The sequence below is a fragment of the Littorina saxatilis genome, linkage group LG4, assembly GCF_037325665.1.
Source record: "Littorina saxatilis isolate snail1 linkage group LG4, US_GU_Lsax_2.0, whole genome shotgun sequence".
Classification (NCBI taxonomy): Eukaryota; Metazoa; Mollusca; class Gastropoda; order Littorinimorpha; family Littorinidae; genus Littorina; species Littorina saxatilis.
The window spans coordinates 19,247,038-19,265,120 of record NC_090248.1 but is presented as its reverse complement, the minus strand read 5'-3'; the positions used below and the strand labels follow the sequence as shown (position 1 = coordinate 19,265,120).

The following is an 18,083-nucleotide window of genomic DNA, read 5'->3' as shown; positions in this document are numbered from 1 at the left end:
GCAACTTTGTAACTTAATGTAAGAAGAGCGAGGGCGGGAGTACATCAACATTTTTCATTCGGTTGATTCATATTAATTTTATTTCGTGCCATGCTTTATTATCCCATTGGCGTGTAACTCGGGTGGCTTTGTTCCAGTGAACAGCTCACAGCCACAATAGTCGAGTTATGCAGGGGTGTGTGTGAGTTTCTGTGTAATTAGCTACCTGCATTTGTTTTATCTGCATGTTATGACTTGTCTGCTCTCTGGGTTTAAACATGTTGTGCGGTACTGTATTATTTGTTATGCTTTATTGAATAGATATATCTCGTCTTTTAATTCCGTACTTTCCCAATTTTAGTTGAATTTAGACTACCCCGCTTAAATATTTCAAGCCAGGAGCAGCTACTCTTTACTTCCCCATATGATCACTGTTAATGTAAATTTGATATCTTCACTTTGCACAAGTAGTCTATCATTGTGCAATTCTAGTCGGCATAGATGTGTGTCATTTGTTGAAATTAAGCAATATATTGTGAAATGGATTTGATGTGGGGTTTTGCAGGTACAGTATTGCCGTTAACGCTAGGGATTCAGCAGGCCTGGAGAGTCTGATCGTGTGGTCACCTCCTTTACTGGTAGACACTACACCCCCTGAGGGTCTGACTTGCCGAAGCTTTCAACTTAACGATACGCAGGTGATGGTGTACGAACAGTCTTCAAGCTTCCACTTCGGCACCTACTCTGCTAAGCTCAGTCCCCCTGCCTTCCAAGAAGAAAATGTCGTCAAGATAGAGGTAGACGCGTCAGGCTTGCACCCTGCTGCAGAAGGATACGTCCAAGTCGAAGAAACAAAACGGCCCCTTATTTTTAAGCGCTCCCAGAATGAAGTTGCCGTTGCCAAGCACGAGTTCATACTCTCCCCAGACGCAGATAGCACCGTGTCTGTCATCGTCAGAGCCAATCCTGAAACTATAATAACGGTAACACTTTTTGTTTGCGAAGACTTTGACTATTCCGACGAAGGAGCTGTCAGCATTCAGCACATGTCCGAGTACTCAGTGTCGGTGTGCTCCAGAGTCAGAGACAAAGAGTCCGGGATAAAGTCGCTGAAGGTCGGGTTGGGTACGACGCCAGGGGGACTACAGGTGCAGCCACTCACCTCTGTTGGTCACAGCGGACACTTTGAACTCACTACGCACGTGCAACACAATATGCCTGTGTACGCAGTCGTGGTCGCAGAGAACCACGCGGGGCAACTTTCACGCTTCATATCACGATCCATTCGTTCGGATCACACGCCGCCCATCGTGTCAGAGGTCAAGGTCAAGGTCAGGTACCCGGATGAGAGTCCAGGCAACACGAGCAGCGTTCAGGTGGAGGCAGAGTGGACGGCGGAGGATACGGAGAGTGGGGTCAACAGCTGTAACTGTCACCTAGGTTGGTTGTTCCTATCTCTTATGATTTCGTGGATCAGCCACACTCTAAACTGAAGTGTTCCACTTTTGAACATCCTTTCTGTGACCAGTTTTGAACACAGTAAAACATACTATATAATTCTACTAGAACTCTTGTGTGTGGACCATGTGGGCTACTGTTGCTAGTAGAACTATGTACAGGGTGACCCCCCAAAAAGAGTACCCAAACAAAACGTCATAAATTGAACAAAAATAAAGCAATCTTCATAAAATGTATTTACACACACAAGTAGCCTCTGCATGATTTGCACAGAAAATTTTAGCGTTCTAGCTTGTCTTTCAGGAAAGTTATGCTCATTCTACAGAACATGCTCCAAATGGCCTCCCCCGGATTTAAATCCCCCAGATTTCTATCTTTGGGGGTTCCTGAAAGACAACGTCTACAGGAACAACCCACAGACAATCACAGAACTCAAGAGAGCCATCACAACAACCATTCGCGGAATCTCGCAACAGGAGTGTGTGCGGGTGATTGATAACTTTGCGCGGCGAGTTCAAGTTTGCCTGCAGCGGCGCGGAGGCCATTTGGAGCATGTTCTGTAGAATGAGCATAACTTTCCTGAAAGACAAGCTAGAACGCTAAAATTTTCTGTGCAAATCATGCAGAGGCTACTTGTGTGTGTAAATACATTTTATGAAGATTGCTTTATTTTTGTTTAATTTATGACGTTTTGTTTGGGTACTCTTTTTTTTTGGGTCACCCTGTACTATGTCACACTGTGTTCAAGACTGGTTACGGAAAATGTGTTTAAAAGTGGAACACTTCAGTTTAGAGTGCAGTGTCTTATGGAGAAGGATATTCATGAGTCAATCATTTATTCCGCTTTGAGTTTGTATGCGTGTGTTGTAGGCCTAGTTATTTTTTAAAGACTTTTGTTAAACATGTTTGCATGGATACTAGTATCTGTCCAAGTCCTGTTTGTCATTCCTTGAGTTTTTCGTTATTCAGGTTTCTTTTGTTTGGGGTTTTTTTCCGTTTCGGGGTGACGGGAGTAGTAGGATACAGATCAATATAGGATATGAGCCTCTTCATCCGCAAGTACTAACTTAGCAGCATGTGCGATCTTATCACAATAAATGACAATTGCGGGTTTGTTTTTTTCAACCGTCGACACAGAGGGTCAAGAAACGGAAGGTGCCAGCCTCAAATCAACGAGTGACGTCACACCCGGCAGATGCCTATGGCCATTACAAAATCCTCGCCATGGGGCACAGATCCGGGTTTCTGTTGTTTGTGAGAATGGGGTTCAAATCCAGAAGGAAGTGATCTCTCGGCCATTGGTGGTTCTGCTGCGTCCTCCAAACATGACACAGGTCTGTTTGTTGTTGTTGTTGTTGTTGTTTTTCACATAGTTTTGCTTTTGCTTTTGGTAAGTAGTTTTTAGTAACGTTCTCGTGTTTACTTCATGACTGACAGTCTCTCTCTACAACCAGTAACTGCGAGTAGCGGTAATGAACTTTTTACGCAGAGACTACTCCTATGTGGAACTTGGAATATAAAGTTTTCATCGACTTGGTTGATGCGATGTCGGGTCAAAGGTCATTTGTTCAATTAGCTATGCATAAAATACACTCCCTTGTAACATTTAGGATGCATTCACGCTAAACATATTTTCAATCTCAGTTTCATTTTGTTTGTTCATCTATTCATTATTTTCCCCTGCTTGAGTACCTCAGACGTGTTTGCTCACACATTACATGCGAGTCTCCTTACAGTTTCACACTTTCATTATTAAATTCGTTGCCCCCTCCAGGTGCATATTTCGTCCCTGTCCAACAACGCTTTCGCCTCGCCCTACGAAGACTACGACACTTTGACCAGATCTGCCAACTCCAGTCTGAACTTCCACTGGCACAGCACAGACGACCCTACGCTGGCCCAGCTACAGTATCGCTTCTTGCTCGAGTCGCGTCCCTTGGGCGAGTGGTCGCCCTTGCACGTGTACAAATCGTCGGTCGTGCTTGAGAGAAAGGCTCTGAGGGCAGGGGAAGCAATGGTCACGGTGCAGCTTCGTGGGTCCAACGAGCGACAGATGGTGTCCGAAGTGGTCTCCGCTTCTGTTCCACTCGATGACAGCAGACCGGTTTTGACAGGTCAGTAATGGTCACACACACACAAAAAGTAATGGTCAGAAAGAAAGAGTCGGATGGTCAGGTAAAAAAAAAAACCCGGGGGTGGGGGGTGGGGCTGCACAAAATAATATTCGACAGGGGCGGATTAGGGGGGTGGTCACAGGGGTTCCGGACCCCCCCCCCCCCCCCCCCGGCTGTCCCCCCAAAAATGTTTAATACTAACTTAAAAAGAAACAAGTCGCGTAAGGCGAAAATACAACATTTAGTCAAGTAGCTGTCGAACTCACAGATTGAAACGGAACGCAATGCAATTTTTCAGCAAGACCGTATACTCGTAGCATCGTCAGTCCACCGCTCGTGGCAAAGGCAGTGAAATTGACAAGAAGAGCGGGGTAGTACTTGCGCTGAGAAGGATAGCACGCTTTTCTGTACCTCTCTTCGTTTTAACTTTCTGAGCGTGTTTTTAATCCAAACATATCATATCTATATGTTTTTGGAATCAGGAACCGACAAGGAATAAGATGAAAGTGTTTTTAAATTGATTTCGACAATTTAGTTTTGATAATAATTTTTATATTTTTAATTTTCAGAGCTTGTTGTTAATCCAAATATAACATATTTATATGTTTTTGGAATCCAAAAATGATGGAGAATAAGATGAACGTAAATTTGAATCGTTTTATAAAAAAATTTTATTTTTTTACAATTTTCAGATTTTTAATGACCAAAGTCATTAATTAATTTTTAAGCCACCAAGCTGAAATGCAATACCGAAGTCCGGGCTTCGTCGAAGATTACTTGACCAAAATTTCAACCAATTTGGTTGAAAAATGAGAGCGTGACAGTGCCGCCTCAACTTTCACGAAAAGCCGGATATGACGTCATCAAAGACATTTAGCAAAAAAATGAAAAAAACGTTCGGGGATATCAATCCCAGGAACTCTCATGGAAAATGTCATAAAGATCGGTCCAGTAGTTTGGTCTGAATCGCTCTACACACACGCACGCACGCACACACACACACACACACACACACACACACACACACACACACACACACATACACCACGACCCTCGTTTCGATTCCCCCTCTATGTTAAAACATTTAGTCAAAACTTGACTAAATGTAAAAATGAATGGCTGCTGACACCAGTTGATCATGTTTAAAATCAAGGATAAGCCATAAATTGTTCATAAAATAGTTAAAACTCTTCAGACCCCCCAACGGGGCTTTGCCCCTGTACCCCACAAGGGGTCTAACCCTAGACCCCACGTTGTAACCCCCACCCCCCACCCCCCCTCTGGCTTAACTGCTCCGCCCCTGTTCGATATAAAATTTGCTACAGATCGTTTCAAACAAGGTTCTCTCCCCTAAAAGTGAAACGAAAGAGAAGAATTTTGTTGAGCAAAGAGTAACACACAAACAAGCCAACACGTACAGACGGGTGGACAAATAAGCCATCCTTCATCAATAGTTACGCATTGGTAACAAACTTAAAGAGCTATGAAGAGGTCATGATGATAACTAACATCACTGAAAGAATGTGTTTGTGTTTTAATTGCGGTGAATCAAATCCTGCTATTTGCGAGCATTTAACAAATTGTTCAGTTTGACCTGTCTTCATTTTCAATAGTCAAATTACCTGATTGTTCTCGATTTTCTCCATCAGGCAAAAAAGTCCAAGCAACGGTGACAGAGACTAATGGTGAACGAGAGATTGTCCTCAACTGGCAAGATGTGTTCCGTCTCACCAATGACGTCATCTATTCCGTTTATGCCGGCACTGACGTAGGTTATGGTAACGTCATCAACCACGTGACCACTAAGGAGGCAAAATACACGGGGTGGATTCCGAATTCGGTTTCAGTAGTTTATGTCACTGTGCAGGCCATTTACGGTAATGGAATATTTGAAATCTACACTGACAGTTTGAGGGTGTAAATTCGATCTATGCATGACAACATCAGAAGACTGGTGTGTTTTTAGACCGTATAGTGTCCACTTCATATCGTAGATATATGCACTCGTAGTTTTATGGTGTTTCAGTAGTATATAGATATTTTGTTGTTGCTGTATTCTGGTAAATATTTTACTCCTACAAAAAATGGTTTTATAAACCGTAAAACGTATCATAAAATATTGTGGTAGGAATATAATGTAATGGTGTTCGAATATTTGTATGGTACACGTAATGCTGGTATGTACGTAGAAGTCCAGCCATATTTGTAGGTATCTGGAAGTTTCACCGGTAGTCAGTGTTTCTGTAAATCTGAAATATTGACTTTTTTCAACACTTGTAAGAAAATTTGTGATCATGTATTTATGCGATAACTTTCTGACTAACATGGACAGAAATTGACAATCCTTTATATAGCTTCGTTCATGGTAAAGTGCAGTGATGATCCTGAGAAAAAAAATAACTATACACGGCCTATGCTATCTCTCATACAACATCCTGTAATAAAACTATACACTTTATTTTATTTTATTTTGAAACTGTATCATCATTTGAACTTCAGACAATATATCTCCTTGGAAAGATATGAATGCAAGGTTTGCAGGAAAACGTGTAGGGCTGGAAAGAGGAATGTATCCCAGGACATTACAACAAATGTGTGACATTATAGATAGGCTAGACAATCTGTCGTTCTACTTCGCGGAGACACGAACCATTTATATAAGCCGAGTCTGTGCTTCACCCAGTTATAAGAGCGTTCTGCTTCTTTGTAAAGTCAGCACAATAGTGCTTGACAATATTCTTCTTTTACAAGCATATTAAAAACACAGCAGACTGTAATGAAATTCAAACCAAACTAGATGATCAGCACGCGGAAATGAATAATAGGTCATTTTTCCAAATATATGTTTAAAACATACATAAAGAAAATACCATGTTCTTTCTTTACTTTTCTTTTAGTACTGTTCGTTCTTGGCTCGTTTCAGTATCAGTTATTGTGTACGTTGTCTCCTAGCTTTTGTAACCGTAACGCAGTTTAGGTTTTAAAGGAAATAGTAATAGCATTTTGTATTGCCTTTGTTAAGTTTGTTATTCTTACACTGAAAATGGTTGTAAGCGTTTGTGAATAAGTGAATGCCACAACATGTTTTGTTTTGTTTTTACTTTTCACAACTTCTTTTGTTTTGTTTTTTGTAAATGGGCTTCTTGTGTTGTTATGTGCAACTGACTGGAATAAGCAAAGAACCAACCAAGCAAAACAACAACATAAACAATCATTACTCAACCACCCACACTCGATTATTGTTTGTTTAAGTGTGTTTTGTTGTTGTTGTTTTTGTTGTTGTTGTTGTTGTTGTTGTTGTTGTTTTTGTTTTTGTTGTTGTTTGTGGTGTGTTGTGTGCGTGCACGTGTGGGGTTAGACGTTGGGAGTGGTGCTCGTGTTTACCAAGTTTGTTCACCATTTTCATGCGTACATTATTCGCTGCATAGACACCCTCGAAGAATACCCTGCCCTAGAGTTTGTTTAGTCGTGACGTTATTATCCAACAAGTCGCGTAAGGCGAAATTACAACATTTAGTCCATCTGTCGAACGCACAGAATGAAACTGAACAAACTGCATTTTTCACCAAGACAAAACAGCTTTGTCAATCCCCGCGGCGCAAGGAAATCGCTCACTTTTACCGTGCAACACGAAGTGAAACTGACAAGCCAGTATAGCGAAGTAGCGTACTGCGGTAAGAAGGAAAGCGCGCTTTTCTGTATTCTTTTTAAATTTCTGAGCTTGTTTTGAATACAACGTATTATATCTATATGGTTTTGGAATCAGGAAATGATAAAGAATAAGATGAATTCATTTTTGATTTCTTAACTTATAATCCTAGTACTAATTAACCTATTTTCAGTAATTGTGATCATATTTTAAGAGTTAACATGACATATGTATTATATTTTTTAGATTTAGAATTTGATGAAGATTACGATGCAATCAATTTTAAATCTGTTTGCGAAAAATCGATTGTAATGACAACTTTAATTAGCAAACTCATTACTTAATTGTTAAGCCACCAAGCTGAAATGCAATACCAAAGTTCGGGCTTCGTCGAAGATTACTTGACCAAATGTTCAACCTATTTAGATGAAAAAATTAGTCTGACAGTGCTGCCTCAACTTTTAAAAAACCCACCGGATATAACGTCATCAGAGATATTTATCAAAAAAAATTTTTTTTCAATCTGGGGATATTTTACCTAGGAACTCTCATGTCAAGTGTCATGAAGATCGGTCCAGTAGTTTCTCTGAATAGCTCTTTACACACACACACACACACAGTACATACACGCATACGCGCACACTCACACACATACACCACAACCCTCATCTCGATTCCCCGTCCATGTTAAAACATTTAGTCAAAACTCGACTAAATGTAAAAACAAATAGACTGCCAACGTTCCAAAATTCAGAATAAAAAAACTAAGATGTTATGTTATTGAAACGTTTAATTTATGACAAAAACAAAACGTCGCATTCGCAAAACGTCGCAGACACACACTTATGATTCAGATACAAAACGTATCTAAGAAATTGTCCAAGAAACTTTCTGAGAAGAAACACGCGATGCAATTATTTAGGAATGATTAATGAGGTCACGTTAAAAACAAAGAATTAATACGTTAATTCGAGGCAATGATTAATGGGGTGACGTTAAAAACAAAGAAATCATGCAACAACTGCCGGTATACAGGGGGAGCGACTGTGTCGGAGAGAGCCACGTTGGTGTGGTTGTCGCTCTTGCAGCGTGAGTTTCATTCACACAAGTTCTTGGATTTTTTTCCGGCTAGCTCTCTCAGCTTCATCTGCAGGGAATGAAAGCTATGATTCACACACTAACAAAACGTACGTAACACATGTTTTGTGTTAATTATTTGGTAGAAACATTTTACTAAAAGGAAGTAAATGCTTTTATTAATTTGACATCTTCATTCAAAGATGCCTGCATTCGGTACTCGGGTTGCCCCCATGGCCGACAATAACACAACGATATGGAATACACATCCTTCAAACACAAACACAATAACTCAAATGAGAAGCTACATCTCTGGCATACCTGAACCTGTTCCTATTATTTCTCACTATTTTGTTGTTGTTGTTGTGTGTTTGTTGTTGTTGTTTTTTGCTTAACAGTTTACTTTCATTTGAGGCCTAGGTGTGTATGTGTATTTCGGGGTAGGGGGAGGAGGTCTTTACTTGCGTCCGTGCTTGCATGAATCTGTTTACTTGTCTGTTTCTCTGTGTGTCCGTTTATATCACGGCTGTAATATCATGAGGTGCGGTTTGTTTTCGTTGTTCGTCGCACAGACAGGCTGGAACAGCGTTTTCACAGGTCTAACTAAAATCGAACAACTAAAAAACATTTCCCTTTTCACGAGTTCTTGCAGAGGAGTGTTGTGGCCAGTACAACGACACCGATAACACACGCAACTCCTGCCGCCACTCTGCGTAGTAGGGAATCTTCTTGTCATCCCTCTCCATTTCTGAAATAAAATAAAATAAAATTAAGAAATTTAAAAACAAAAAGCATATTTTTCTTGTCCTGGTATCTCAATATTTGGTTTAAACACGTGTTATTCCCGTGTTGCAAATTACAATAGACCTTTAAAGGTAATAGATTTAACTGTATGTGGGTATTTAAGAATTTGAGAGAAGAATAACTTTATTGCACATCTAAAATGGAAATTACGTGACTCCATGAACAGTTAGGTCTGTCTTGACGGAAGTAGACACGCTTCGGTGATTTTACTACCTGTAATGATTACGTTTTTGAGGCTGGTAACCATGACGGTATGAGCAGTGATCTGTGACTCATAGTTATACATTGGGGTTACAACTCAGTCCATGTGTACTTTATCCCGCTGTCTGATGCATTATGTACGCAGTGCGTATCTAAAAGGGTTACTTCCCTTCGACTGACTGGACGATATTACTTTGAGTCTGAGCAAGACGTTCTCAGAAGTGAGAACCCAATTTCAACTTAAGTGAAGTGAAGTTCGTAGGTGCAAACATGACAAGAATACAGCTCTATCTTTCAACACAGCAGAGTTACCAGTTGTCGCTTTACCTATTGGTAACGTCGATTTCTTTCAGCAAATGCATGTTGTACTGGCGGAAATATTATCTGAAGTGTACAATTTGAAAGTAGTTGTATTTGAACTAGGAAGAATGAGTACTTTCTTCATGGCACACATCTGTTGAGTCGAACCTGACTATAACGACCATCCAAGGGACCGACCAAAAGTGGCCTTTACAAGGTGGTCGCTATGGAAAGGTTAATTATGTAGAAAAAAATCGTCTGTGATCCTTGGGAGTGGTCGTTGTGGGCAGGTAGTCGCTTTCGAGAGGTTGGTTGCAAGGGCAGGTTCGACTTTATATGAGTATACTTCAATGGTGACAAAGGATTAAGTGCTTATATTAAATTCGAAAAAATGGTATATTTACTTGTTGTACACAGCGGAAGATGGTAACCAGGACGACAGGAGCAGTGGCCTGTAGTCGTGTTACACTGTCCTTCGTCACATCCTGTCCCGCATGTGTTCTTGCAGTCGTTACCATAGAAACCGCTCTTGCACTCTGTGGGGACATACAATATCAGAGATAGATGACATTTCTATTGTTATTCTATGTAGATGAGTGGGGGTACACTTCTTTTAATCTATGCCAGCTTACACGGGTGAGGCAGGGGGGAAGAGAAAGAAAGCTGTTTACACACACACACACTCATCATACACACTAACACACACACACACACACACACACACACATCATACAAACTAACACACACACACACACACATACATACACGCACACACACACACACACCCCGCACACACTGACACTGACACACACACACACACACACACACACACACACACACACACAATTACATAAACAAACGCACTTTCACACAGCTCCAAATAACTTCCATCCGACTCAGGCGGTGCTTACCCCAGATTTGCACCTCACAGAGGCCAATGACAGTACTGTCTCTCGGTCCTTCTCTGAACACTTTGACGTATCTTCCCTCCGGTGTTGGGTCCTGGCATACTACTACCATCTTCTCTTCATCTCTGTATATGGTTGTCATGGCAGCGGATGATATTTCCTTGCATAGCTTGCCGTCCACGGTAATAACCACGTTGTTCATTCTCTGCTTGCCAGCCTCTGAAACACACAGTGGCTGAGATTAGTATACAGGCTCAAAGCTAGTGCAAGAAAAACAACAACAAGGAAAAACAAAACTTGACTAAATGTAAAACACACACACACACACACACACACACACACACACACACACACACACACACACACACACACACACACACACACACACACACACACAAACAGAGGTAATTGAGAGAAAGAAAAGCATACAAATAAAAAGACATAGCTAGAACAACGACCGACTTGCTCTGGTAACAAAAGCACGCTTTTTCCTGGATAAACGAGAACTAAAAAATAGCCAAAATACTATGACATTGAAACGCAACAGACAGGGCCATAACAACAGTACAACGACCAATATGTTTCTACGAACGACAGTGCTTAAAAACAAGCTTATTACCATTCAGACGAAACAATTAAACACAGCTAAAGTTCAAAGGCAAATTTGGCAGACAGAACAAGAACAAGAGTATAAATCCAGAAACAAACACACACAAAAACAAAGAGAAACAAGTCGCGTAAGGCGAAATTACAACATTTAGTCAAGCTGTCGAACTAACAGAATGAAACTGAACTCACTGCATTTTTACAGCAAGAGCGTATACTCGTAGCATCGTCAGTCCACCGCTCGATGCAAAGGCAGTGAAATTGACAAGAAGAGCGCGGTAGTAGTTGCGCTGAGAAGGATAGCACGCTTTTCTTTATCTCTATTCTTTTTAACTTTCTGAGCGTGTTTTTAATCCAAACATATCACATCTATATGTTTTTGGAATCAGGAACCCACAAGGAATAAGATGAAATTGTTTTTAAATCGATTTCGGAAATTTTATTTTACTAATAATTTTTATATATTTAATTTTCAGAGCTTGTTTTTAATCCGAATATAACATATTTATATGTTTTTGGAATTAGAAAATGATGAAGAATAAGATAAACGTAAATTTGGATCGTTTTAAAAAAAAAATTTTTTTTTACAATTTTCAGATTTTTAATGACCAAAGTCATTAATTAATTTTTAAGCCACCAAGCTGAAATGCAATACCGAAGTCCGGCCTTCGTCGAAGATTACTTGGCCAAAATTTCAATCAATTTGGTTAAAAAATGAGAGTGTGACAGTGCTGCCTCAACTTTCACGAAAAGCCGGATATGACGTCATCAAAGACATTTATCAAAAAAAAGAAAAAAACGTTCGGGGATATCAATCCCAGGAACTCTCATGTCAAATTTCATAAAGATCGGTCCAGTAGTTTGGTCTGAATCGCTCTACACACACACACAGACAGACACACACACAGACACACACACACACACACACACACATACACCACGACCCTCGTCTCGATTCCCCCCTCTACGTTAAAATATTTAGTCAAAACTTGACTAAATACAAAAACTAGGAAAAGCAAGAGGCAGAGTCATTGAGAACAATAATATAACCGCCAACCTATTCCGAGCCGACATATCGAACAGCATGCTCCTTCCTGAATAAGATGAGAACGCAACAAAATACAAATACAAAGAAAATCAACAGTTGGAAGTGTTCCAGAGCAACAGTGTAAAAACAACCAACCTGTTCCAAGTCGATAGATGACGACAGTGCTGACAGCATACTGCTTTCCAAGGTCAACCTGCCAATATGGCGCCGAGTCACCAAGGTCAGTCTGCAGACAGTTCCACTGGGTGACGTCATCGGTGTACCCTGGTCCGCTGAATGTCGTTCCCGTCATGCCGTTCACCGCCAAGGACGCATTGCCAGACTTCCGGTAGCGGGTGCTCATCGCTGCCGGTTTGTTTAGGGCTACGTTTACTGAAGATGACGACAGACACATGTTAACGTCCTCGTTGGCAGAAGTGGATTGAAAACTTCATTATACAAAGGACAAAGACAATAAGGGGGGGGGGGGGGGGGTATTTCATTTTAAAGAAACGCCAACGTTCAATCAGGTTAAAAACAGGGCAAAATACAACGAAGCAAAACATAGGAAAGAAAAGAAAACCTAATGAAAGAGACAGGTATCAATTACCTTTTCTGCAGATGCCCGGGTCAGGAGTGACTGAACAGACTGAAGTGACGTTGCAAATGGTGTCAGCATTTTTGAAGCAGGGGTCAGCACATTGACAGTACTCTTCTAGCGATATATCTGCAACAGAGAAGATGATCGTTCAGTGAATTATTGGCACTAAAGGGTACATGAACACGCGTGTACATTTTAATACAAGGAGAACCGAACATGACTATGAAACAGTAACTATTCATTGCAGTAGAAATTGGTCCAGCACATGAAAGGATGCTCTTTGTCCAGTGCGGTTCAATGGTGATCGTAGTTCATTTTTCATGGAAACTATGGTGTGACAAGTTCTGATTTTGTGAAATATATGAACATTTGAACGTGTGGTCCCCCTTTCAACGTATTTCAAAATATACAGCACTCACCGTAGATTTTAACTAAACAAATGACGAATTCGTTCATCGCCATCTTAGAACTGACTCTGATGACGTCGGGGCGAGCAGTCCCCCTCCACACGCCAATGACGTAACGAGGGGATGTGATGATGTCATCGGATAATGTCAACCGCGTGCGGCCACTTGATCGAAGTGCTGTTGCTTCAATATCTTCCACTCTAGACCCTTTAGAAAACACAGATTAAATATTTTGGAACAAAACTTTAAAAGGATAACATTAACGACACAACATAAAATAAGATAAGATAAGATAAGAAAACTTTAATGTCCATTTTCATTTTACATACACATGGACATTTGTCTTTTGGCACCACATCGCATTTCTAATAACACAAAGACACGATCATAAAGCATAATTGAACATAAGTAAACTCTTTCGGTAGATAAACGAGCACAGTGCGAATTGCATGATTATCCCATAGTTTGTTACACCTTTTATTTGGACTCCAATTGACCCGTGTTCAACTCATGGCCTGATACATAAAGTATGAATATTCCATAGTTAACCCCATCTCATATCTTGACTGTAGGGCACCAAGATTCCACTACACGCTTACCTTTCGGATAATAAACGAGCCCGGTACATACATGTATGTCAGGCATATCCCGTCTCTTATGTTGACTTTGACCACCAGTTATCCACAAAACTCTTACCTTTCGGATAATAAACGAGCACGGTACATACATGTATGTCAGGCATATCCCGTCTCTTAAGTTGACTTTGACCACCAGTAATTCACAAAACTCTTACCTTTCGGATAATAAACGAGCACGGTACATACATGTATGTCAGGCATATCCCGTCTCTTATGTTGACTTTGACCACCAGTTATCCACAAAACTCTTACCTTTCGGATAATAAACGAGCACGGTACATACATGTATGTCAGGCATATCCCGTCTCTTATGTTGACTTTGACCACCAGTTATCCACAAAACTCTTACCTTTCGGAAGATAAACGAGCACAGTGCGTATGGTGTGGACATCCCATTGCTCCACACCAAAGCCCACATCCACACCAGCAGTGGCAGTGACAGACGACAAGGTCACACACGATGGTCCAGTTTCATAGAGGTAGTTGAGGAACTTTGGCGTTGCTGTAGTGCCATGGACAACCGTAACAGATTTGGCTAGATTTGCTGCAGAGCAAGGTTGAAGTTAACAAGGTTTAGAAATGTTGGAATAACACAATCTATAAAACAGACACACAGACATCCGGCACTGGGAGACTTACAAACACAAACATATACAGTCACATATTTTGGGTAGGCAGATGACAAGTAAACACAGACAGACAGGCACCGTGACATAGGCAGGCAGACAGACACACACATAGACAGACACACATACACACAGACAGACTTACGCATACATATGCACACACGCACGCACGCACGCACCTACGTACGTACGCACGCACTCACGCACGCACGCACGCACGCACGCACACACACACACACACACACACACACACACACACACACACCAGTAAACAAACAAAACTTGACATGCTTAGGATTTCTCTAACAAACCGTAGGAAGCAATTGTCGCACGGCTGCAAGCGAAGAAAGCAATCCAGAAAAATATTAACATTCTGAAGATGAAAATCACACACACGCTTAACACAACTCACACGATATTATCTTCCCCACGCGTTCGAAGATCTTAAATGTCATTATGTACGGTGTTTCTATGTAACATTTATCAAAATACCGACTTGTGACTGATCAGATTTGATCGACTACAGGTTCACACCATCTTTAATTTCAGCTGCAAATGTCTCGAAGGGAACTGTGCCTAAAATGGTCTTGCAAGACACAATGTATTGCCGGTTGTTGTTTTTTACATTTTTTATTAATGCACACTCTTGAAAAATAAACTACGTTGCAGTATTTTGTCAAGAATGCACAATAGAAGAACAAATTAAAGTGCAATATTTAGTCAACAATGCACCTTTGACGAAAAGAAAAAAATCTCATAACTATTTTGACTCAAATGCATTCCCTTAAAAGGCTGTGCAGCGGTATTATGAAGAGTATTTTGTTAACAATGCACACGCTTAAAAGACTGAACAGCAGAACGAGTATTAATTTTTGTCAACAATGCACACTCGAAGGACAAATTGCATTGCAGTATTTTGTCAACTATGTACACTCTTGAAAGACAAATTGTGCATTAGCATTGTGTCAACTATGCACAATCTTGAAGACAAATGGCACTGCAGTACTATGTCAATAATGCACAATCTGCGAGATCCTCATTGAACTGCAGGTTTGCACCATTTCCAAGAAAGAGTAGCTCCAAAACTGAAAAACTTGAGACAAAATCACAATAAGAAAGGGTGGGGTGGTGGTGGTGGGTGGGGGACGGGGATAATGAAGGATGGTGAAGGGGTTGGAGGGAGGGGGGTGATTGTGGTTGAAGGTTTGTACTGGAACTCTTTGCATTGTAGTTAAAGGTGTGCAACCTCTTGGTTTCTTTCAACCATGAGTAGTTAACGTAATGCCCAACAACATCTGACGCTGCATTTTCTGTCGTTTCTACTTTGGACGTAAGTGTGACTGAGCAGAGCTCGCAAAAATCTCGGTGTTTTTGGTATCTGAAAATCTGAAAAAACCACTCAAACACGAGATTTTATGCGGTTAATAGTATAGCACTATTTTGAAATAAAACTAATACATATGCATAATACAGGAAAGCATCACATATCATGATACACTGAACAACACATTTTCTGTTGAACAATGCACACACTAAACAGAAAACGACAGCGCCTTTAAAAATCCATTGCAATTGGGTCAAAGACTTGACTAATACCAGGAAGGCGGGCATCGTTCAGTTTCCGTTCATTCCTAAAAGTAACCTTCGGCCGAGGTCACGATGAAAGTGTGAAGTGCCGCTCTGATAATATGATTCATAAACAGAAATGATCGTCATTGAAGTTTCAACATCCTCTGTCTGTCTGTCTGTAACTGTCTGTCTGTAACCGTCTTTCTGTCTGTCTGTCTGTCTCTCTCACTGATAGCAAATATGGCTGTTGTTGTTGTTCGTTGTTGATGACTCGTGAAAGACACAGTCCTTCCTGTGTATACGATTCGTCACATCACCTCCGATCTGGCAAGGCGTTTATATGGGAATAGACAATATGTCTGTACTTGGACGAATACCAAAACTGAAGAGTATGGATGCTTCCTGTGTATACGATTCGTCACATCACCTCCGATCTGGCAAGGCGTTTATATGGGAATAGACAATATGTCTGTACTTGGACGAATACCAAAACTGAAGAGTATGGATGCTTTCTGTGCAGATTGAGATTTTATCATTAAATACTTTCTTAAAAAGTAACTAGTGTCAATCTACGAAACACATTCATCCGAAACAGCCAACTCTCCGCTGTAGGCAGTCAGGATATTGATTTGTGGTACTGTGTAAGTGGAGGGATGGTTTTATTCCATGAAAAAGCATGGGCATATCTGAGTTAGTAAGCTAAACTGTTTTTTATGGAAAGATATGTGCCCTTAACAGGGGCGGATTAGGGGGGTGGTTACAGGGGTTCCGGACCCCCCCCCCCCCCCCTCGGCTGTAAAAAAAAATTATTTGTGAATGTTGTTGTTGTGTTTGTCTGTAAAGCCGGCGGAAGTGTTAATTGTTTAATCAGTATCCTTTTTGTACAGTTTTAACTGCCAATCCTATGCGACATATCCGGCTTTCTTCTAACCATACTATATGATGTCGGGAGCAGATATCATGGAAGATAAATTGCCATTATTTAATACTAACTTTAAAAGTAATAATGAGTGGCTGCTGACACCAGTTGATCATGTTTAAAATCAAGGATAAGCCACAAATTGTTTATTATGTGGCTAAAATTCTTCAGCTTCAGGGGGGCTTTGCCCCCCAGACCCCCCCCCCCCCCCCCCCACAGAACCCCACCTCTACCGACCCCTGGACCCCAGGTAGTAACCCCCCCCCCCCTCTGGCTTAACTGCTCCGCCCCTGCTTAATTGCTTTAAGCACAAATAGGAAGCAGTCTTTATTGATGTATTTCCTGCAATTCACACACTCAGTTCTGTGTTTAAAGGGCATTGGCTATGGGCGCATGAACTGAAAAAGTGTGAACAATGTGAGTTGCGATATATTTCTCGCTGCCTCCAAAAGTCAACTTTGGTTGTCTCTGTCTAGGTCTTTCTCTCCGTCTGTCTGTCTCGGTCTTCATCTCTCCCTCGTGGTCTTTCTCTCCGTCTGTCTGTCTCGGTCTTCATCTCTCCCCCGTGGTCTTTCTCTCCGTCTGTCTGTCTCGGTCTTCATCTCTCCCCCGTGGTCTTTCTCTCCGTCTGTCTGTCTCGGTCTTCATCTCTCCCCCGTGGTCTTTCTCTCCGTCTGTCTGTCTCGGTCTTCATCTCCCCCCGGTGGTCTTTCTCTCCGTCTGTCTGTCTCGGTCTTCATCTCTCCCCCGTGGTCTTTCTCTTCGTCTGTCTGCCTCGGTCTTCATCTCTCCCCCGTGGTCTTTCTCTCCGTCTGTCTGGCTCGGTCTTCATCTCTCCCCCGTGGTCTTTCTCTCCGTCTGTCTGTCTCGGTCTTCATCTCTCCCCGGTGGTCTTTCTCTCCGTCTGTCTGTCTCGGTCTTCATCTCTCCCCCGTGGTCTTTCTCTCCGTCTGTCTGTCTCGGTCTTCATCTCTCTCCCGTGGTCTTTCTCTCCGTCTGTCTGTCTCGGTCTTCATCTCTCCCCCGTGGTCTTTCTCTCTATTTCTCTCTCCTTCTGCTTCTTCGAAGATTTTTCTTTTTCTCAACTGAGCTTTGTCTGGCTGTCTCTCCCTCCCTTCACCATTTCCCATAATATGTCTCTGTTAGCCTCTGATTGTCTGTCCGACTGTTTCGCTGTCCCCTTTTCTCTGGCTGGCTGTT

The 18,083-nt window shown here is 41.5% G+C and overlaps 1 protein-coding gene and 1 pseudogene across 1 annotated transcript in view; one reads left to right on the top strand and one right to left on the bottom strand.

Moving 5' to 3' along the window:
- LOC138964175 (uncharacterized) overlaps positions 1-6,773 on the top strand; it is a 49,614-nt gene extending 42,841 nt beyond the window's left edge. Inside the window, exons 31-34 of the mRNA XM_070336063.1 lie at positions 545-1,419; positions 2,575-2,771; positions 3,212-3,551; positions 5,201-6,773. Coding sequence (XP_070192164.1) covers positions 545-1,419; positions 2,575-2,771; positions 3,212-3,551; positions 5,201-5,472 — 1,684 coding nt within the window. The 3' untranslated portion in view covers positions 5,473-6,773. The remainder of the gene's footprint in view (positions 1-544; positions 1,420-2,574; positions 2,772-3,211; positions 3,552-5,200) is intronic.
- Positions 6,774-7,990: 1,217 nt separating this feature from the next.
- LOC138964174 (uncharacterized) lies at positions 7,991-15,463 on the bottom strand (annotated as a pseudogene).
- Between the last annotated feature and the right edge of the window lie 2,620 nt (positions 15,464-18,083).